Source organism: Heterodontus francisci, chromosome 4 (genome assembly GCF_036365525.1).
Source record: "Heterodontus francisci isolate sHetFra1 chromosome 4, sHetFra1.hap1, whole genome shotgun sequence".
NCBI lineage: Eukaryota > Metazoa > Chordata > Chondrichthyes > Heterodontiformes > Heterodontidae > Heterodontus > Heterodontus francisci.
Window position 1 is genome coordinate 116,374,937 of NC_090374.1, and position 17,784 is coordinate 116,392,720.

General features: G+C 44.5%; 1 protein-coding gene across 1 annotated transcript in view; it reads right to left on the minus strand.

The window, feature by feature from the left end:
* The window catches only part of rasef (RAS and EF-hand domain containing), a 110,468-nt gene that overhangs the window by 41,433 nt on the left and 51,251 nt on the right, over positions 1–17,784 (minus strand). Inside the window, exons 10-13 of the mRNA XM_068030017.1 lie at positions 8,045–8,279; positions 7,299–7,439; positions 4,172–4,312; positions 2,877–3,024 (exon numbers count right to left, since the gene is read on the minus strand). Coding sequence (XP_067886118.1) covers positions 2,877–3,024; positions 4,172–4,312; positions 7,299–7,439; positions 8,045–8,279 — 665 coding nt within the window. The remainder of the gene's footprint in view (positions 1–2,876; positions 3,025–4,171; positions 4,313–7,298; positions 7,440–8,044; positions 8,280–17,784) is intronic.

Sequence of the window (17,784 nt, forward strand, 5' to 3'; positions counted from 1 at the left end):
GTTTTATTAATGAGGTTCCATTGCCTATTATTCTTGGTTACTGAGTGTTAGTCATGTTCTAAAGACCATGAATATGATAATGGCGCTCAAGATAAAACGTTTTTTCTATTAAAAAATACTGTAAACAATTTAAAAGACAATAGTAGGGGAGCAACAGATTCAGATGTGTGATCTGTAATCCTAAATTTGACACTGCATACAGCTGTAAACTCAATATCAGCTGTAGGTATGAGCCTTGACTTAGTAATCAGAGTCATTCATGCCCAATTCAGGGCTTGAGCACATAAATTAGGCTGGCATTTCAGTTCACTGCAGAGGGAGTGCTGCACCGTCAGGAGGTGATATCTTTCAGATGTGATGTTAAAATAGCATCTGCTGTCTCAGGTAGATGTAAAAGATCCCCATGACTCTATTTAAAGACAGGCAGAGGAATTCTGATGTCCTGGCCGATAATTACCCTCAACCAGCGTCACTAAAACATATGGCCCAGCTTTTCAGAAAGCGGGAAAATAACAGTCTAAATCTGACACCAAGTGAAGGGGATCTCCAGGTGTGCAGCAGCAATGATGTTAGCAAGCAGAGTAAGCAGCCAATCACACTGAATGTTCACAGGAAGCAAACCAGGAAATTAAAAGCATGGAATTTCTTTACTTTCAATTTAAAATTTCAGATAGCAAAATAAATGATTATGATTGGATTAAAACAGAAGCTAAAAGATAAACAAATCTTCAAAGAAAATTTAAAATATGTGTCATTACATATTATAATGAGAAATTTTACATTTCACAAATATCAAATTAGCTTTTCAGAGCCAGTGAGAGTATTTAGCAGTAATTATGAGCTTTGTAGGCTGTCATAAATCCAGTTACACCTCCTCAACAAGAGACAACTTCTTCAAGGGTTTTTATAGTGAGACTAACAGCATAAGAGTGGAAGTTCTTGTCAGTTCAAAGATTCCCCATTGATTGCAGTATGGGGGTGGAGGGTACCTCAACAATGTACCCTCTGGGGAAGCATAGAATCACTGACACTAACTCCTGGATTCTCGTATTATCTGCACGTGTAGATTCCTGAAGTTGCTGTCAGTTTTAGTGGGGTAATGACAGTGAACGTTTACAGTTCTCCCCTACCATTATCTGGTAAATTATCTCATTGCTGTTTGTGGAACTTCACCGAGTATAAATTGACTGTTGCGTTACATTATAACAGTGAACTTCAAAAGTAGATCATTGGATCTAAAGCATTTGGGATGTCATGAGGTCATGAAAAGTGCTATATAAATGAAATTTATGAAATATAAATGCTGCATTAAAACATTAAAGATAAAGAAGGCAATACAGAGACCCAGAAAATGCTCAGGCCTTTTGGCTACAATGGAAGATTGAGAAATTATACAGGATTTCTGCATGGTGTCCTGGGTCCTTATGAGACAGATCCTCCATCTGCCCCAAATATGGTCCCCCATGTTAGCGGGAAGAGCCAGTGCCTCCCTACACTGGGTGTTCCCACTTCCTTGTTCTTAGTGGGAACCAAATTTGAATGCTGCTACACCCAATAAAAATCAGGTATACCTGCTTGCTGAGGCTGCAAGTGAGTCCACCTAGGTCAGGTGGGGAAAGCACAATGCTTCACTTTCTGCAATTGAATCCTGCAACCCCTGGGCCAACCAGCCCCTCCTATGTTTCCAGGCTTTGTGCTGGGGGTGGCATCAAAGGCCCAGCTGAGGAGCTCCCACCTGCTGATCCAGCAAACTTCAATGAGTCCAGTAGCACATTCCACAGCAAGACATGGTCCTATAGATTTTCAGGGCCAGTGACTGGACAAAGACTCATCTACCTCTACATAAATGTCATGCTAGGCCCCCACCTGCCAAGAATGAGGCATATTAATTTTGTCATGAACATTGATTTTAAACTGTTGAGGAGCGAGGAAAGGACTTGTTAAACAGATCAGCCCGTGGCTGGAAAAAGATATTTACATATTAACAGACAGTGCTTGGAAGGACAAAGGACCATTCCCTGACACATTCAACCCACAATGGACCTTGATCACCAGGTATTGTGTGTAAGAGGAGCATTCCAGAGACTGCTAAGATGATACAATCCAGGACTGGTTAGACTAGCTGGTCACATGACTAACCGGCTGTTCCAGGGGTTTTTTGAACTAGCCACAGAGAGTTTGATTTCAGAAAGACTGTTTGCTCCTGGACTGAGATCTCTCCTGTCTGCTCCCATCTTTTTCTCACAAGCCTCTGAATCCACTGAAGACACATGAACCCCAAGAGAGAAAAGTCTCCTCAGTGAACAGGATTTAAGAAGAATACTGGGCCCCACCGAAAAGCAAGATCTACCTACAATCAAGGTCTCTACAGTGAGTTCGAAGAACCGTAACAAAAACTCTTCAGATATTGCCTCAAATTTTTCCATTTTATTTTCCTTCTGCTCTTTTCTGTCTCTATTTGCACGTGTGTATCGCGTATACATGCTAGTGCGGGTGTGTCGTGTCTCCATAGGTGTCAACCGAATTAGAGTTTAAGTTCAAGTGTCATAAATTTCAACTTTTCTTCTTTAAACCTCTTTGCCTTATAATTGGAAAGTGGTGAACAAGAATTCACCAAGGGGGGGCTAAAAACACAATGTGTTTAAAATTAAACCCTGTTAAGGTAAGACCAAGTGAAGGCTGAGAGGGACCCCTAGACTCCTTTCTCACCTGGTCGTAACAATAAACAAGAGTAAATTGTGTCCAAGGGCATTCTGGCAGATGCTTATAAAATAGGCAGTCATGTAAAAGCTACAGAAGCCGAATGATTTTGTAACCAAGACATGAATAAAATAAGGGAACAAGCTATTTAAAAAAGATTGACTGAAGAAACATACCTAAAGTGGCACTGGTATTCCCACGAAACTCATTTTTGCAGAGTCGAAGAAGAAAGCTTGATTTGCCCACGGCTGCATCTCCAGCAAGCACTATCTTGAAAGCTTTGTCTGTCTGAGGATATTTGAAGTTCCCAGCTGTGCTATTAGGCTGAAAGAAGAGCAAGGTTCAATCGGAACACCATTTTGATCATTTTAAAGGGCAATTATGAGTTCTGAGCCGAGCAAAATAATTACATTTGGCTCTAGAATGAATCAATCAATCTGTTGGCTGATTCAGATGTCGCCTACATCCATTTAGATGGATAATTGGATGCAACAGTCAGATTGAAAAATTATAACATTTGTCCATATCCCAAGGTCTTTTTTTAACTAAGTGTAAGTGCAATACAGGAAGCACAATAATAATGTAGATCCATTTAGACGGGGCTTAGAGACCTAATAGAAAAAATAAAATCAGCTCTTAAATGGACATGTTACCAGCAAATTCTTGTTGGCAGGCAATAAATACAAGTACCCATTTTATGTATTTATTTTCCTCCTTCTTCTGAGACCACTAACTCATACTGACATATGTTTTTATCTCTGTAACTCTCTTCCTTCCCCCAACCCACCACAATTTACCAAAGCAGCCATTCTTCACATGTGAACCTGGACAGTAAGGGCTTGATTTTCCCGACTCCTGCCAAAATTTCCATTTCCACAGTTTGTGTGGTGTTTCCACAAATTCCTTGCTGAAGTTATGGCAGAATATCAGGAGGACCCCCAAGAAATCACTGGTGCAAGTCTCTAAAGGCTATTTAATCATGGAAAGAGTTGGGGGTGGGGATTGGGGGGAGTGAAGGGAAGAAACAGAATATTAAATATCACACCAGGGCCTGACCTTGCCTTCACCCTACAGTCACTTGCCAGCTGCAGTCACTGCAATCGGACATGAAAACGTAGCTAATTCTTTTTTCCATTCCTTAGCCCAGGAGACAAGGATGACAATTATAAGGTCCACCACTGCTGAGATCAGCTAACTCAATATAGAGAAGGCCCTTAATTGGGGGTTAATTACCCAGTTAAGGCTAGTTAAGGACCTCAATTGGCGGCAAGGCAGGAAGGCCTTTCGGCAGAGGTGGAATGGTGGCAGTGTCCCCTCCACCCGCCACCATCCCACCCGATTTTAGGCTCTCCCTGCCTCCAAACCCACTGCAGGGAAAAGCATAAAATTCCACCCTTTTGATTTGCCTAACCAAAAAAAATGTGAAGTCACAGAGACTGAGTATTATTTAGACATGTGTAACAGGCATTACCTGTGGTGAAAATGCAGAGATACAGCGTCGTGATGAAGAGGCTCCAGAATTGCTCCGGCTCACCGCTTGGGAGGGTTTCCAGTCCAGAACCGTGCTTGTACTGTCCTGGTTAAAAGCCACCTCATTCTGGATTTCAGACATCTACAAACAAATCGCAAATATACTGTAACCTACAGAGCTAAAAGTAGCAGGCTGGCTTCAGTCAATCTGACTGTAATTATCAATGGCCATCCCAGTGTTTGATTCTAAGCCTTGCAGTTTTGTGGCTGGCTACTGACAATTGAATTGTGAAGATTTACAACTCAGATTATTAATTATCCAATCCATTATCCAATTAAGGAAGGAAGAATTTGCATTTATATAGCACCTTTCATAACCTCAGAATATCCCAAAGCACTTCACAACCAAATAGTTGTTTATTGAAACATAGTCACTTTTGTAATGTAGGAAACACAGCAGCCACTATGCACACAGCAAGGTTCCACAAACAGCAATGAGACAAATAACTAAATAATTTGTTTTAGTGATGTTTGTTGAGGGAAAAATATTGGTCAGGACACCAGGAGAACTCCACTGCTTTTCTTCAAATAGTTCCATTTGGATAGGGCAGATGGATCCTCTGTTTAATGTCTCAGCTGAAAAAATACAGTACTTTTGACAGGACAGCACTGAAGTTTAGTTTAGTTTAGTTTAGTTTAGAGATACAGCACTGAAACAGGCCCCTCGGCCCACAGAGTCCGCGCCGACCATCAACCACCCATCCACACCAATCCTACACCAATTGGCCCAATGCGCCAATGCGCCCAAGACTTGGGGCTGAATTTTATAAGCCTGCCGTGTGGATAAAATGGCGGCCCGTGCCAAAGAGCAGCAGCTCATTTATATAGACGGGGCAGGCTGCCCCCCCTCCCCCCACCACTGATCATGTGGAGGAGGTGGGCTGTCCGTCCCCGGCAATGGCGTCAGTTGCCTGTGTGCAGGAGCTGATGTTATTTTTTAAAGGGCTGTCAGCTCTACTGCAAAATTTAAATATTTAAAGTTAAATGGAATTAAAAAAAATAAATACATCTCTTTTGCCCCTGTTCCACAGCTCCCAATAACAATTAAATTAATTATTTGCCCTTCCTCCCCCCAACAACACTTACCTTTACCATCTGACCTTCCCCCACAAAACTGCACAAACTTTCACCTACAACCCTTCCCACCATCCGCTACACCCATGATGCTAATTTAGCTCCATTCTTTCCTCCCACACTGATAAACTTACCTCCGCCCCCCCACCCCCTTCCCCACAAGTGTTCCGCCTCGTTTCCCCAGACTGGGATCCGAAAGCGCAGCAGTGCCGGCTGCTGGGGTGAAGATCGTGGCGGGACATCAGGAGGCGACGTGAAATTAATTAATTCAGGTATTTTAATTTATTTAAACCTTTAAATTGCCATCCCATTGGCGAGTGGTGGGGGAGGCCGCCACGAGGCCTCGCTGCTCATGGTAATATCAGGCCGGGCCCTGCCGGTGTCTAAGTCCATGGCGAGCCTCATCCGAGGCCATCTTCAGGCACCCCCACCCCCATCACGGATCCCAACGTTGAGGGCTTCTTAAAATCCAGCCCTTGGAGTGGGGCTTGAATCCACAATCTTTTGGCTCAGAGGTGAGAGTGCTACCATGAGCCAAGACTGACACCTGATAAGCTATTACAGTTGATTTCATTCCAGATGTTTTCAAGCTAGTAACAGTCCTCTTAATAGTGTGACAGGTGCATACTGAACGCAGTACTGAGGAATTGCTGCATTCTCATAGATGTAATTTTTCAGATGAAATATTAAAGAGAGGACATGCCTGCCTTTTACTGATGGACATAAAAAATCCCATTGCACCACTCAAAAGAGTAAGAAGGTTATTCAGTGCTCTGACTAATACTCAACCCACAACTAACACCACCAAAATGGATTACTGGGTGTTTTATCTCACTATTGTTTGTGGGACCATTGGTTGCTGGATTTGCCTGCAACGTACGGCCAGCCAGTGAGTGGTACAAAGATTTACGCCTGTGATTCCTCAGAGTGAGGCTTTGATCTTAATACATGGCATCTTGTGGTGTAGGTAATAGATGGTAAAGAATCAGAGAGAAAAATGCTCCAAAGACTGCTCTGAAATACTACTGAGCAGGCAACTGGGAGCAGATCTTTGTCCTCTAGTCCCAAGGAAGGTTGTAGTATTGAGAGACTATGAGGGGAAAGCAGACAGAGAGTTACATTATAATTAAACAGGAATCAAGGAAAACCTTAATAGTACCTTGAAATTAGTGTCAAAATCAGGTTAATTATCAGTGCACTACTCTGCTACTCTGCAGCAGCTTCCATAATGTAAATAAGAAAGTACACAAGAACCTGGGAAATCTGTAGTGTAAATTGCTCAATTCCTTAATATTCCATTTCTATTGTGCATGATGTACTTTTTCAGTATTAGTGGAAAATGAGGTTTAGAAACATAGGAACTGGACTCAGCGATTCAGCCTCTCGAGCCTGTTCCACCATTTAATTAGATAATTGCTAATCTGCATCTTAACTCTATTTACTGGCATTTGTTCCAAATCCCTTGATAATCTTACCTCACAAAAGTATACTGATCTCAGATTTGAAATTATTTTGGAAGAGAGTTTTCCAGATTTCCACTATCCTTTGCATGACAAAGTACTTCCTGATATAACTCTTAAATAGTTTAGCTCCTATTTTAAGATTGTGCCCCTTGCTCTGGATTCTCCAACCGGATCTGTATCTACTCGATTAGATTCTTTTATCATTTTAAAGACCGTCCTTCCATTCACCCTTCAAGCTTCTAACTCAAAGGAATACAAACCAACTTTATATAACATGTTGATTCCTCTTTCTCAACTCCAAAGTGAATGTCTTCACATTTCCCAATATTGAAATTCATCTACCATAGTTTTGCCACATATGAAGTGCAGCTGCCATCATAGAGGAGTTCAGTATCATTTGCTAAAACTCTATCAGAAATCAAAAGTCAGTGGATCAATTACTTACAATGTAACAATTTCATTTACCTGAACAACAAAAGATGTGATCGCACAGAGGCTGCGTATTATTTAATAAATTGTAATTGGCCTTACCTGTGGTGAAAATGCAGAGTTATAACCCTGTGATGAAGAGGCTCCAGAAGTACTCCGGCTCACTGCTTGGGAGGGTATCGACTCCAGAACCGTGCTTGTACTGTCCTGGCTAATAGCTACTTCATCCCGGATTTCAGACACCTGCAAACAAATCGCAAATATATTTTAACCTACAGAACTAGCAGTAGAAGACTGGCATCACTCAATCTAATTGTAATTATCAGTGACCAAACAGTGACTGATTCTAGGCTTTACAACTCTGTGTCTGTATGTCGACAGCTGTATTTGTAATTCAGATTATTAATTACCCGATCAAGTTTTGCATATAATTTCATTCAGGCCCAGTGACAATGAATTATCGGTGCTCTTTTACAGATTGAGTAATCCTCCAATTGTCCTTCCTTCCTTCCCAGTGGACGAGCTCTGCTCTGAGTGGGGAACACTATGCCCAAAACCAAACCCAATCACTACAGGTGAAGTGCACAAGTGTAGCAGCATACAGTGCCACTGTATCAGCCAAACACTGGCATTTAGTAACCGGATATGGCTAACATTTAAGAATCTTAAAATTGGGAACTTACACTGTTAATTATTTTAGACCTAATCAAAAACACCAAATCAAAAGTTCACTTATAACTCATTTCCTCATACAGGAAATGATTCATTTTTGTGCAGATCAATAAATGCAGTTCACAACGTACCAAAGATTACCATTAAAATATCACATTATTTGTATGGGTTCTTACATCTGTGTCAGAAGCATCACCTCCAAAGGCCTCTTGCGCACAATGTGGCCTTTCAAAATTCCTTTGATGTTTGAATTCAACTTCAGAATCATATTCATTCGAATCTCTCATTGTGGACATGCCACTGTCAAAGCAGCTTTCAGTTAAACTTTCAACTTCACAGCTGGTCCTGCACATGGGGTCACACAGAGCCAGTGACTCCATGTCTTCATCTAGGTAAGAGGACCTGGATGACCTATTGAGAACAATAATGATAAGCAATTATGGTAGTTTGTCAGTGTTGTTGAAGTTTAGAGTTGAAGGAACGAGACCCCATTAATGTAACCTAACATAAATCTCTAACTGATGGAATAATTGGCAGTTTATAGTCAATAAAATTTTGGACCAGCAGGACACACCTTTTTCACAAATTGTACGAGTATAGGTCATTGCAGTGCTAAACTAAACACATTCTGGCATTCTGGAGTCTTGGTTCTAAAATGGTCAACTGGCAAATGTTTCTTTAACGGCCGATTGGGGGATGTTAAGGAATTAGATAAATGTTTATTTTAAAGCTACTTATAAAATAAATATATATTTAATGTATTTTGATATTTAAATGGGGGTGTGGACATAGGATCAGCAATTATGTTAATTATACTTCTTCTTCTTTCTTCTTTTGGGCCTCTTTATCTCGAGAGACAATGGATACGTGCCTGGAGGTGGTCAGTGGTTTGTGAAGCAGTGCCTGGAATGGCTATAAAGGCCAATTCTAGAGTGACAGGCTCTTCCACAGGTGCTGCAGAGAAATTTGTTTGTCGGGGCTGTTGCACAGTTGGCTCTCCCCTTGCGCCTCTGTCTTTTTTCCTGCCAACTACTAAGTCTCTTCGACTCTACTACATAGCTACTTTATACAATTCTAGAGACTGTTAAGCCTTCAACAATTAAAAATAGATCAGAGTTTTTGTCAATATATGACAGATAATTACAGGTCTTAGTATTTCCTGGTCTCAATGTGTTCTTGTGCCTCCCTAATTATAAATAAATCTCTATTTGTTTGCTGTTCACAATATGATGCTTTACTCAGTAGATGATTTATGATTAGCATTTGCCACAATACGACTGATTGCAATGTCACCTGTTATATAACTAGATTTTTAGCACTGGTTCTGACTCCAGGGCTATTTATTTTTAAGTGTGGCCGCTTTCAGAATGTAACCTCCAATCCTCATTCTGAACACACCATAAAATAGAGAAAATATGGGCACAAAAAGCAAAAAGGTTGCCAATTCATATTTAACACAATGAGGTTAGAACCAAAAAAAAAACTGCAAATGATGGAAGCTGAGAAAAGACAGCTAACATTTCAGGCGTATTTTGCTTACAATGATCAGACCAATCAGAACAAAGCCTAAAATAAAAGCAAAATACTGCGGATGCTGGAAAAAACAAATCAGAACAAAGCCTAAGCTAGTCTTGTGTGTTATACTATATTTACAATGACTTTTACCTCCTATGGTATCGAATAATCATAATTCTCAGTGAATGCATTTTTCAGAACAAAAGAGGATAATAAGGTGCCACAATGGATTGCGGATCCAACACACTGTACCAGTCTATAAATGTGGTGCCATGCCAACGGGGCTACTAATGTCAACCACGTATTTATGGGGGAGACATCAAGCACAACTCAGACACTTCATCATGAAAATAGAGGAAGTAAAATCACAGCAACAGTCACAGAGTAAAGTATTAAAGCACCTTTTGCAATCTCAGAATATCCTAAAGTGCTTGACAGCCAATTTTGTAAAATTCTAGTCACTATTTCAATAAAGAAAAATTATCACAGGAAGGTCCTTCACGCAGGAAATAAGAGTTAATCTGTTTTGGTAGTGTTGATTGAGGGATAAATGTTAGCCAGGCTACCAGAACTTCAAACAGTGCCTCGGGCTTTTTTTTTGTGGCTACCCAACGGCAAACAGGGACTTAGTTTAATATCTTACATGAACGACAGCACTCTCGACAATACAGCACAACCTGAGTGCTACACTGGAGGGTCAATCTTATGTGTTAAAATACCTAGAGTGGGGCTTGACCTCATTGGGCAGAATTTTCCCGGCCCCTCGATACCGTGGGTGGCGGCGTGTGGGTCAGTAAAATTCTGCAGTGAGAGGCCCGCCTCGACCCCCGACATCGAGAAGGGCCTGCCGCATATTACTGGCGGCGGGGGGATCTCAGTGTGGCCCCCCTGCTACTCGGCGGCGGCAATCCAATTACCATATTCAAAACTGTACTTACCTCTACAGATTATGCAGATTACGCCATCTCTCAATGTACACTTCTGGATTTTACATTGAACGGGCAGCCATCACATGCCGTCCTGTTCCCGAGCAGAAAAGCTGGAGGCAGAATTTTTCCCCAACGAAGGTAAGTTCCGTTTTCAGGGGTCTCACTCTGCATACTGGGAGGAGGGAGGGGGGATATTCATCTCTGTGACCTATGAATGATGACATGCAGCCCAGGGGCTTCGCGCGTCATCCTATGCCTGTGTCCCTATATGTGACAGCTGCTCTCAATTTTTACGTTTCTGCATCATTTCGGGGGCCCATCGGAGACATTTGTGAGGCCACACAGTCAGTAGTGCACCGCTGCATCAGGGAGGTCACCAATGCCCTATTCTGGAGGGCTGGTGACTATGCCCGCTTCAAGATGGACCCAGAGAACCAGGCCCAGAGAGCCACCGGTTTCGGCTCCGTTGCGGGATTCCCACAGGTGCATGGGGTCATAGATTGCACCCATGTGGCCATCAAGACTTCCGCCGGGTGACCAGCTGAATGCATAAACCGTAAGGGCTTCCACTCAATCAATATGCAGCTCGTATGTGATCACCGGAACAATACATGCAAATCTGTGCCCACTTTCCAGGCAGCTGCCTTCATCCTGTGCCAGTCCCAGCTGTTGTTGCTGTTCTTTATTTTAATCATTCATGGGATGTGGGCGTCACTGGCTCGGCCAGCATTTATTGTAAATCCCTAATTGCCCTTGAAAAGGTGATGGTGAGCTGCCTTCTTGAACCGTTGCAGTCCATGTGGGGTAGGTACACCCACAGTGCTGTTAGGAAGGGAGTTCCAGGATTTTGACCCAGCAACAGTGAAGGAATAGCAATATAGTTTCAAGTCAGGATGGTGTGTGACTTGGGAGGGGAACTTGCAGGTGATGGTGTTCCCATTCATTTGCTGCCCTTGTCCTTCTAGTTGGTAGAGGTCGCAGGTTTGGAAGGTGCTGACTAAGGAGCCTTGGTACGTTGCTGCAGTGCATCTTGTAGATGGTACACACTGCTGCCACTGTGCGTCGGTGGTGGAGGGAGTGAATGTTTGTAGATGGGGTGCCAATCAAGCAGGCTGCTTTGTCCTGGATGGTGTCGAGCTTCTTGAGTATTGTTGGAGCTGCACCCATCCAGGCAAGTGGAGAGTAGTCCACCACACTCCTGACTTGTGCCTTGCTGATGGGGATATTTGTGGAGCCACCTACTCCAGTTAGTTGTTTAATTGTCCACCACCATGCACAGCTGGATGTGGCAGGACTGCAGAGCTTAGACCGAGGATTTCCCCCCACTGTGGTTGACAGGGCCCTCAACCGTGTCCGACCCATTCCCCGCACCTCTACCCTCACCCCTTCCCCTCCCTCCCAGAACCGTGACAGGGTTCCCCTTGTCCTCACTTTTCATCCCACCAGCCTCCATATCCAAAGGATCATCCTCCGCCATTTTCGCCACCTCCAGCGTGATGCCACTACCAGTCGCATCTTTCCCTCCCTTCCCCTGTCAGCATTCCGAAGGGATCGTTCCCTCCGCGACACCCTGGTCCACTCCTCCATTACCCCCACCACCTCGTCCCCGTCCCAGGGCACCTTCCCTTGCAATCGCAGGAGGTGTAATACCTGTCCCTTTACCTCCTCTCTCCTCACTATCCCAGGCCCCAAACACTCCTTTCAGGTGAAGCAGCGATTTACTTGTACTTCTTTCAATGTAGTATACTGTATTCGCTGCTCACAGTGTGGTCTCCTCTACATTGGGGAGACCAAGCGCAGACTGGGTGACCGCTTTGCGGAACATCTCCGCTCAGTCCGCAAGCAGGACCCTGAGCTTCCGGTTGCTTGCCATTTCAACACTCCCCCCTGCTCTCATGCTCACATCTCTGTCCTGGGATTGCTGCAGTGTTCCAGTGAACATCAACGCAAGCTCGAGGAACAGCATCTCATCTACCGATTAGGCACACTACAGCCAGCCGGTCTGAACATTGAGTTCAATAATTTCAGAGCATGACAGCCCCCCACTTTACTTTCATTTTTAGTCATTTTTAGTTATTTTTTCTTCCTTTTTTTTTTTTTGGCATTCCTTTTTACATTTTTTACAATCTTTTTTTGTATATATTTCAGTTCATCTTAGTTTGTTCAGTTTGCTCACCCACTGTTTTTTTCAGGTTGTTTTTCTTCAGGTTTGCACTTGCTGATGTTCAATATTCAGTATATTCACACCTAATCTGTACTAATGCTTTGTCTTTCAACACACCATTAACATATTGTTTGCCTTTGCTCCGTGACCTTTTGGTCAGCTATGTGGCCTGGTCCAATCTGCACCTTCTCCTTTGTTATCTCTTGCCCAACCCCCACCTCACTTGTTTATAATCTGTGACTTTTCTAATATTTGTCAGTTCCGAAGAAGGGTCACTGACCCGAAACGTTAACTCTGCTTCTCTTTCCACAGATGCTGCCAGACCTGCTGAGTGAATCCAGCATTTCTTGTTTTTGTTTCAGATTTCCAGCATCCGCAGTATTTTGCTTTTAGATCTGATCTGTTGGTTATGGGATCATTTAACTCTGCCTATTGCATGCTGCTTACGCAGTTTGGTATGCAAGTAGTCCTGTGTTGTAGCTTCACCAGGTTGATACCTCATTTTGAGGTGTGCCTAGTGCTGCTCCTGGCATGCCCTCCTGCACTCTTCATTGAACCAGGGTTGGTCTTCTGGCTTCATGGTAATGGTAGAGTGGGGAATGTGCCGGGCCATGAGGTTACAGATTGTGGTTGAGTACAATTCTGCTGCTGCTGATGGCCCACAGCGCCTCATGGATGCCCAGTTCTGCATTGCTAGATCTGTTCGAAATCTATCCCATTTAACACGGTGGTACTGCCACACAACACGATGGAGGGTATCCTCAATGGAAGGCGCGACATGTCTCCACAAGGACTGTGTGGTGGTCACTTCTACGACTACTGTCATGGACAGATGCATCTGCGGCAGGCAGACTGGAGAGGACGAGGTCAAGTATGTTTTTCTCTCTTGTTGTTTCCCTCACCACCTGCCACATACCCAGTCTAGCAGCTATGTCCTTTAGGACGGCACAGTGGCGCAGTGGTTAGCACCGCAGCCTCACAGCTCCAGTGACCCGGGTTCAATTCTGGGTACTGCCTGTGTGGAGTTTGCAAGTTCTCCCTGTGTTTGCGTGGGTTTCCTCCGGGTGCTCCGGTTTCCTCCCACATGCCAAAGACTTGCAGGTTGATAGGTAAATTGGCCATTAGCAATTGCCCCTAGTACAGGTAGGTGGTAGGGAAATATAGGGACAGGTGGGGATGTGGTAGGAATATGGGATTAGTGTAGCATTAGTATAAATGGGTGGTTGATGGTCGGCACAGACTCGGTGGGCCGAAGGGTCTGTTTCAGTGCTGTATCTCTAAACTAAAACATAAACTAAACTAAGGACTCGGCCAGTTCGGTCAGTAGTGGTGCTACCAAGCCACTCTTGGTGATGGACATTGAAGTCCCCCACCCAGAGTATATTCTGCGCCCTTGCCACCCTCAGTGCTTCCTCCAAGTGGTGATCAACATGGAGGGATACTGATTCATCAGCTGAGGGAGGGTGGTAGGTGGTAATCAGTAGGAGGTTTCCTTGCCCATGTTTGACCTGATGCCATGAGACTTCATGGGGTCTGGAGTCGATGTTGAGGCCTCCAAGGGCAACTCCCTCCCAACTGTATACCACTGTACCATCACCTCTGCTGGGTCTGTCCTGCCGGTGGACAGGACATACCCGGAGATGGTAATTGCAGCGTCTGGGACATTGTCTGTAAGATATGATTCCGTGAATATGACTGTGTCAGGCTGTTGCTTGACTAGTCTGTGGGACAGCTCTCCTGATTTTGGCACAAGCCCCCAGATGTTAGTGAGGAGGACTTTGCAGGGTCGACAGGACTGGGTCTGCCGTTTGTCGTTTCCATGCCTAAGTCGATGCCGGATGGTTCGTCCGGTTTAATTCTTCACTGAAATGGCTCAGATGGAGGGGTGGCTTCTTGGAGACAAGGGCGACCCCTTGCATACACGGATCCTGACACTGGTGAGATACCCTAGCACTGCTGCAGAGGAGAGATACAACACCAGCCACCAGCCACAGGAGCTACAGGAACCACCTTTGAGCAGGCTGAAAATGCAATTCCGCTGCTTGGATAGATTGGGTGGTGCCTTGCAGTACGGACCGGAAAGGGTAGCTCGCATCGTTGCTGTCTGCTGCGCTCTGCACAACTACACACGCAACAGGGGAGAGGCTTTGCAGGATGAGGAGAGACATGAGCAGGACTCAACCTCGGACAATGAGGATGCTGACGACTTATAGCAGGAAAAGCACATGGGATGACAGACAGCATCCAGGCACCACATGCAGGGCGAGCAGCGAGCTAGGGATGCACGACAGTGCCTCATTGATCAAAGGTTCTCCATGCCATAGGAACCACCATGGGCTCTGCAAGCCACACAGCACCCTTGTTCACCTGTTGTGCAGCAGTCCACATCTGCAACGTCTTTACGACCACCATTATTGGCAGCAGAATACTGAGCCAATGTCCATATTACTGCATCCGTGGAGACGCACATGAGTGATATTGGCATGGCAATGATGTTATTCCATACACTGGCAGTTCTGTAAGGCCAATGATGTAATGGGAAGGGACATAATAGGTACATGCTGGCACACTTCATTCACACAATAAAAGCAACGCACATGTTGATGAAGACGATTTTGTTTTCGGCCTTTCAGCATTGCTGTGTCACCCATGCAGACCCATTTGTGTCATCATGCTTTTTGGAAATGCTTGTAGATTCTCCTATGTGATGCCACTTCTGTGCTAGCAGCCTGACTGTAGGAAGGCTGCTGATATGATGGCCCTTTGGCTGTGGATGACTTTGGCGGCCGTACCCTGTGCATACGAGGCTTAGAGGGCCCCAGCTGGCTGGGAGAATGATCGTTCATCCTCTTCCGGCATAAGACCCTTTGACGCCGGATGGTCCCACGGCTACTCACCTCCTCTGCCATCTCCAGCCAGGTTGCCTTGGTCAGGCAGGAGAGCCTCTTGTTACCATCGCTGGCAAAAATGACCTCCCACCTTGCCCGCACAGCCTGGAGAAAAATGAGCAGGGAGGCTTTGCTGAACTGTGGGGCCACCCTAGAGCACCCCTCTGCCATCCTCGACTTTTGTTGAGGTCCTTTAAATACAAAGGTGACTCCACCATGTAACTGCTCTAACTTCTGGCTTCAAGGTTTGTCTTGCACGTGTTTGAAAACCAATGCAGGACTAGTGAGGAAATCTGTGCTGTTGTCATGGTTTTTCAACTACTACAACTACTACAGATCGACAGATGTTCATGAACACTTTGCTTCTGCAGCAGCTGATCACAGTTATTGGTGTAATATTTCTAACAGGCAATGCAGCTAGAATATGAACATATTCTCCTGTTTTCTTAAAAAAATTGTTTAATTGTCTTTTCACATAACAGTTTGCAGAAAAATGAATACAGATTCCAAATGCATATTAGTTTGCGGCTTTTCACAGTCAGATGATTAGAAACCCATGGTATGTAACTATTCTTCCATTATGGTTTAATTTCTGTGGTGCATTTGCCTTTTATGGTACATTTAAGTCTTACATCCTGGAATGTGCGAAATTAAGATTATTCATCCAGGTGCAGCACGCCTACAAGAAGGAATGTTATACTTGAGTGCAACAAGAGGATCGCAACTAAACAGGACACTGGGACACAGCAGGATAAGTATGTGACAGCAAAGCGGAAAGTGCTGGGGAAACTCAGCAGGTCAGGCAGCATCTGTGGAGAGAGAAGCAGAGTTAACTTTCAGGTCTGTGAACTTGGTCAAGTTAACTCTGCTTCTCTCTCCACAGAGGCTGCCTGATCTGCTGAGTTTCTCCAGCACTTTCTGCTTTGCTGCCACATTGACAGCAGCCCCACTCTTCAACAGTGAGGTATGTATTTCTTTTACAGCTGTCAGGAAGCAGGTGCTGGAGCACTTTAAATAGGGCCCCAGCACCTGCTACACAGCTGTCAAATGGTTTCTTACTATGCTGGATGTTCTGCCTTTCCCCACGTAATATGTGGGGGGGGGGGGGGGTGGATGCGGTTCGTCACTGTGATGCTAATGAACCACCCCCCCGCTGCAGAGCGCGGCACCCGAATAAAATTCAGGCCATTACATTCTGACTCACATGCAAGAGTGCTATCACTAAGCCGAGGCTGAGTACTTTCTATTTGCCCTAAACTGGGCTTATAAGCTTAAATTGAGCAGTACAAACCTAGGAGAAGAACTCTTAAAAACTTTACTCCTATAGTCACACTCAGTTAAATATGGTGAGTGCCCAGGAACATGAGGCGTGAGGGGAGAAAGTGAAGAAATATTTTAAAAGACAAGCACTTCAACAGTTGGCGTTATCAGGGTTATACCAAATAAAACAGAGGTCACAAAATTTGGCTCCATAGTGGGGATGCCTGAAACTTCAATGAGGTCAGCTGGACTTCTTCCAGTCACTTCTGGCACGGCCTGGGCTAACAGTACAGGCACCAACACAGGCATGCCACACGTGCACCAAAAGCATGCAGAGTGGGCAAATTATGACGTCAAACAGCATCTAGCACTGATTTGGCACACAAACTGCCATTTTGGACCATGAAGATCACTATGACCCTCAACTTTTAACCCAGTGGATCCTTCCAGGCAGCAGAAGGCAACAAACCAGCACTTTGGACCTCGCAGGTCTGGTTAACACCCTTTCTTAAACAGTCCCAGCTGAACATGCGTTCAGCTGCATGAGGGATCCACCCACTAAAGCTATTTAAAGGGATCACCATGGGACTTCCAGGTGAGGTGCTTTTCAATTTCTTCTGTTGTTGCAGAGTGAGTGGAAGGAGCAGTGAGACCTGGGGTTATATGTGCACAGTCATTGAAGGTGGCATGGCCGATTGAGAGTGGTTAATAAAACATATGGGATTCTGAGCTTTATAAATTGGGGCATAGAAAAGCAAGGAAGTTACGATAAATCTGTATGAGCCTCAACTGGAGTATTGTGTCCAATTCTGGGCACCACACTTTAAGAAAGATGCAAAAGCAATAGAGAGGGTGCAAAAAAGATTCACGAAAATGGTTCCAAATATGAGGAACTGCAGTTAACGTGGATAGATTGGAGAAGCTGGGGCTGTTCTCCTTGGAGAAGAGAAGATGAAGAGGAGATTTGATAGAGGCATTCAAAATCATGAGGGGTCTGGACAGAGTAGATAAGGAGAAACTGTTCCTGTTGGCACAAGGGTCGAGAACCAGAGAACAGTGATTTAAAGCAAAACAAGCAGCAGCAACACGAGGAAATGTTTTTTACACAGCGAATGGTTAGGATCTGGAATGCACTGCCTGAGAATGTGGTGGAAGCAGAT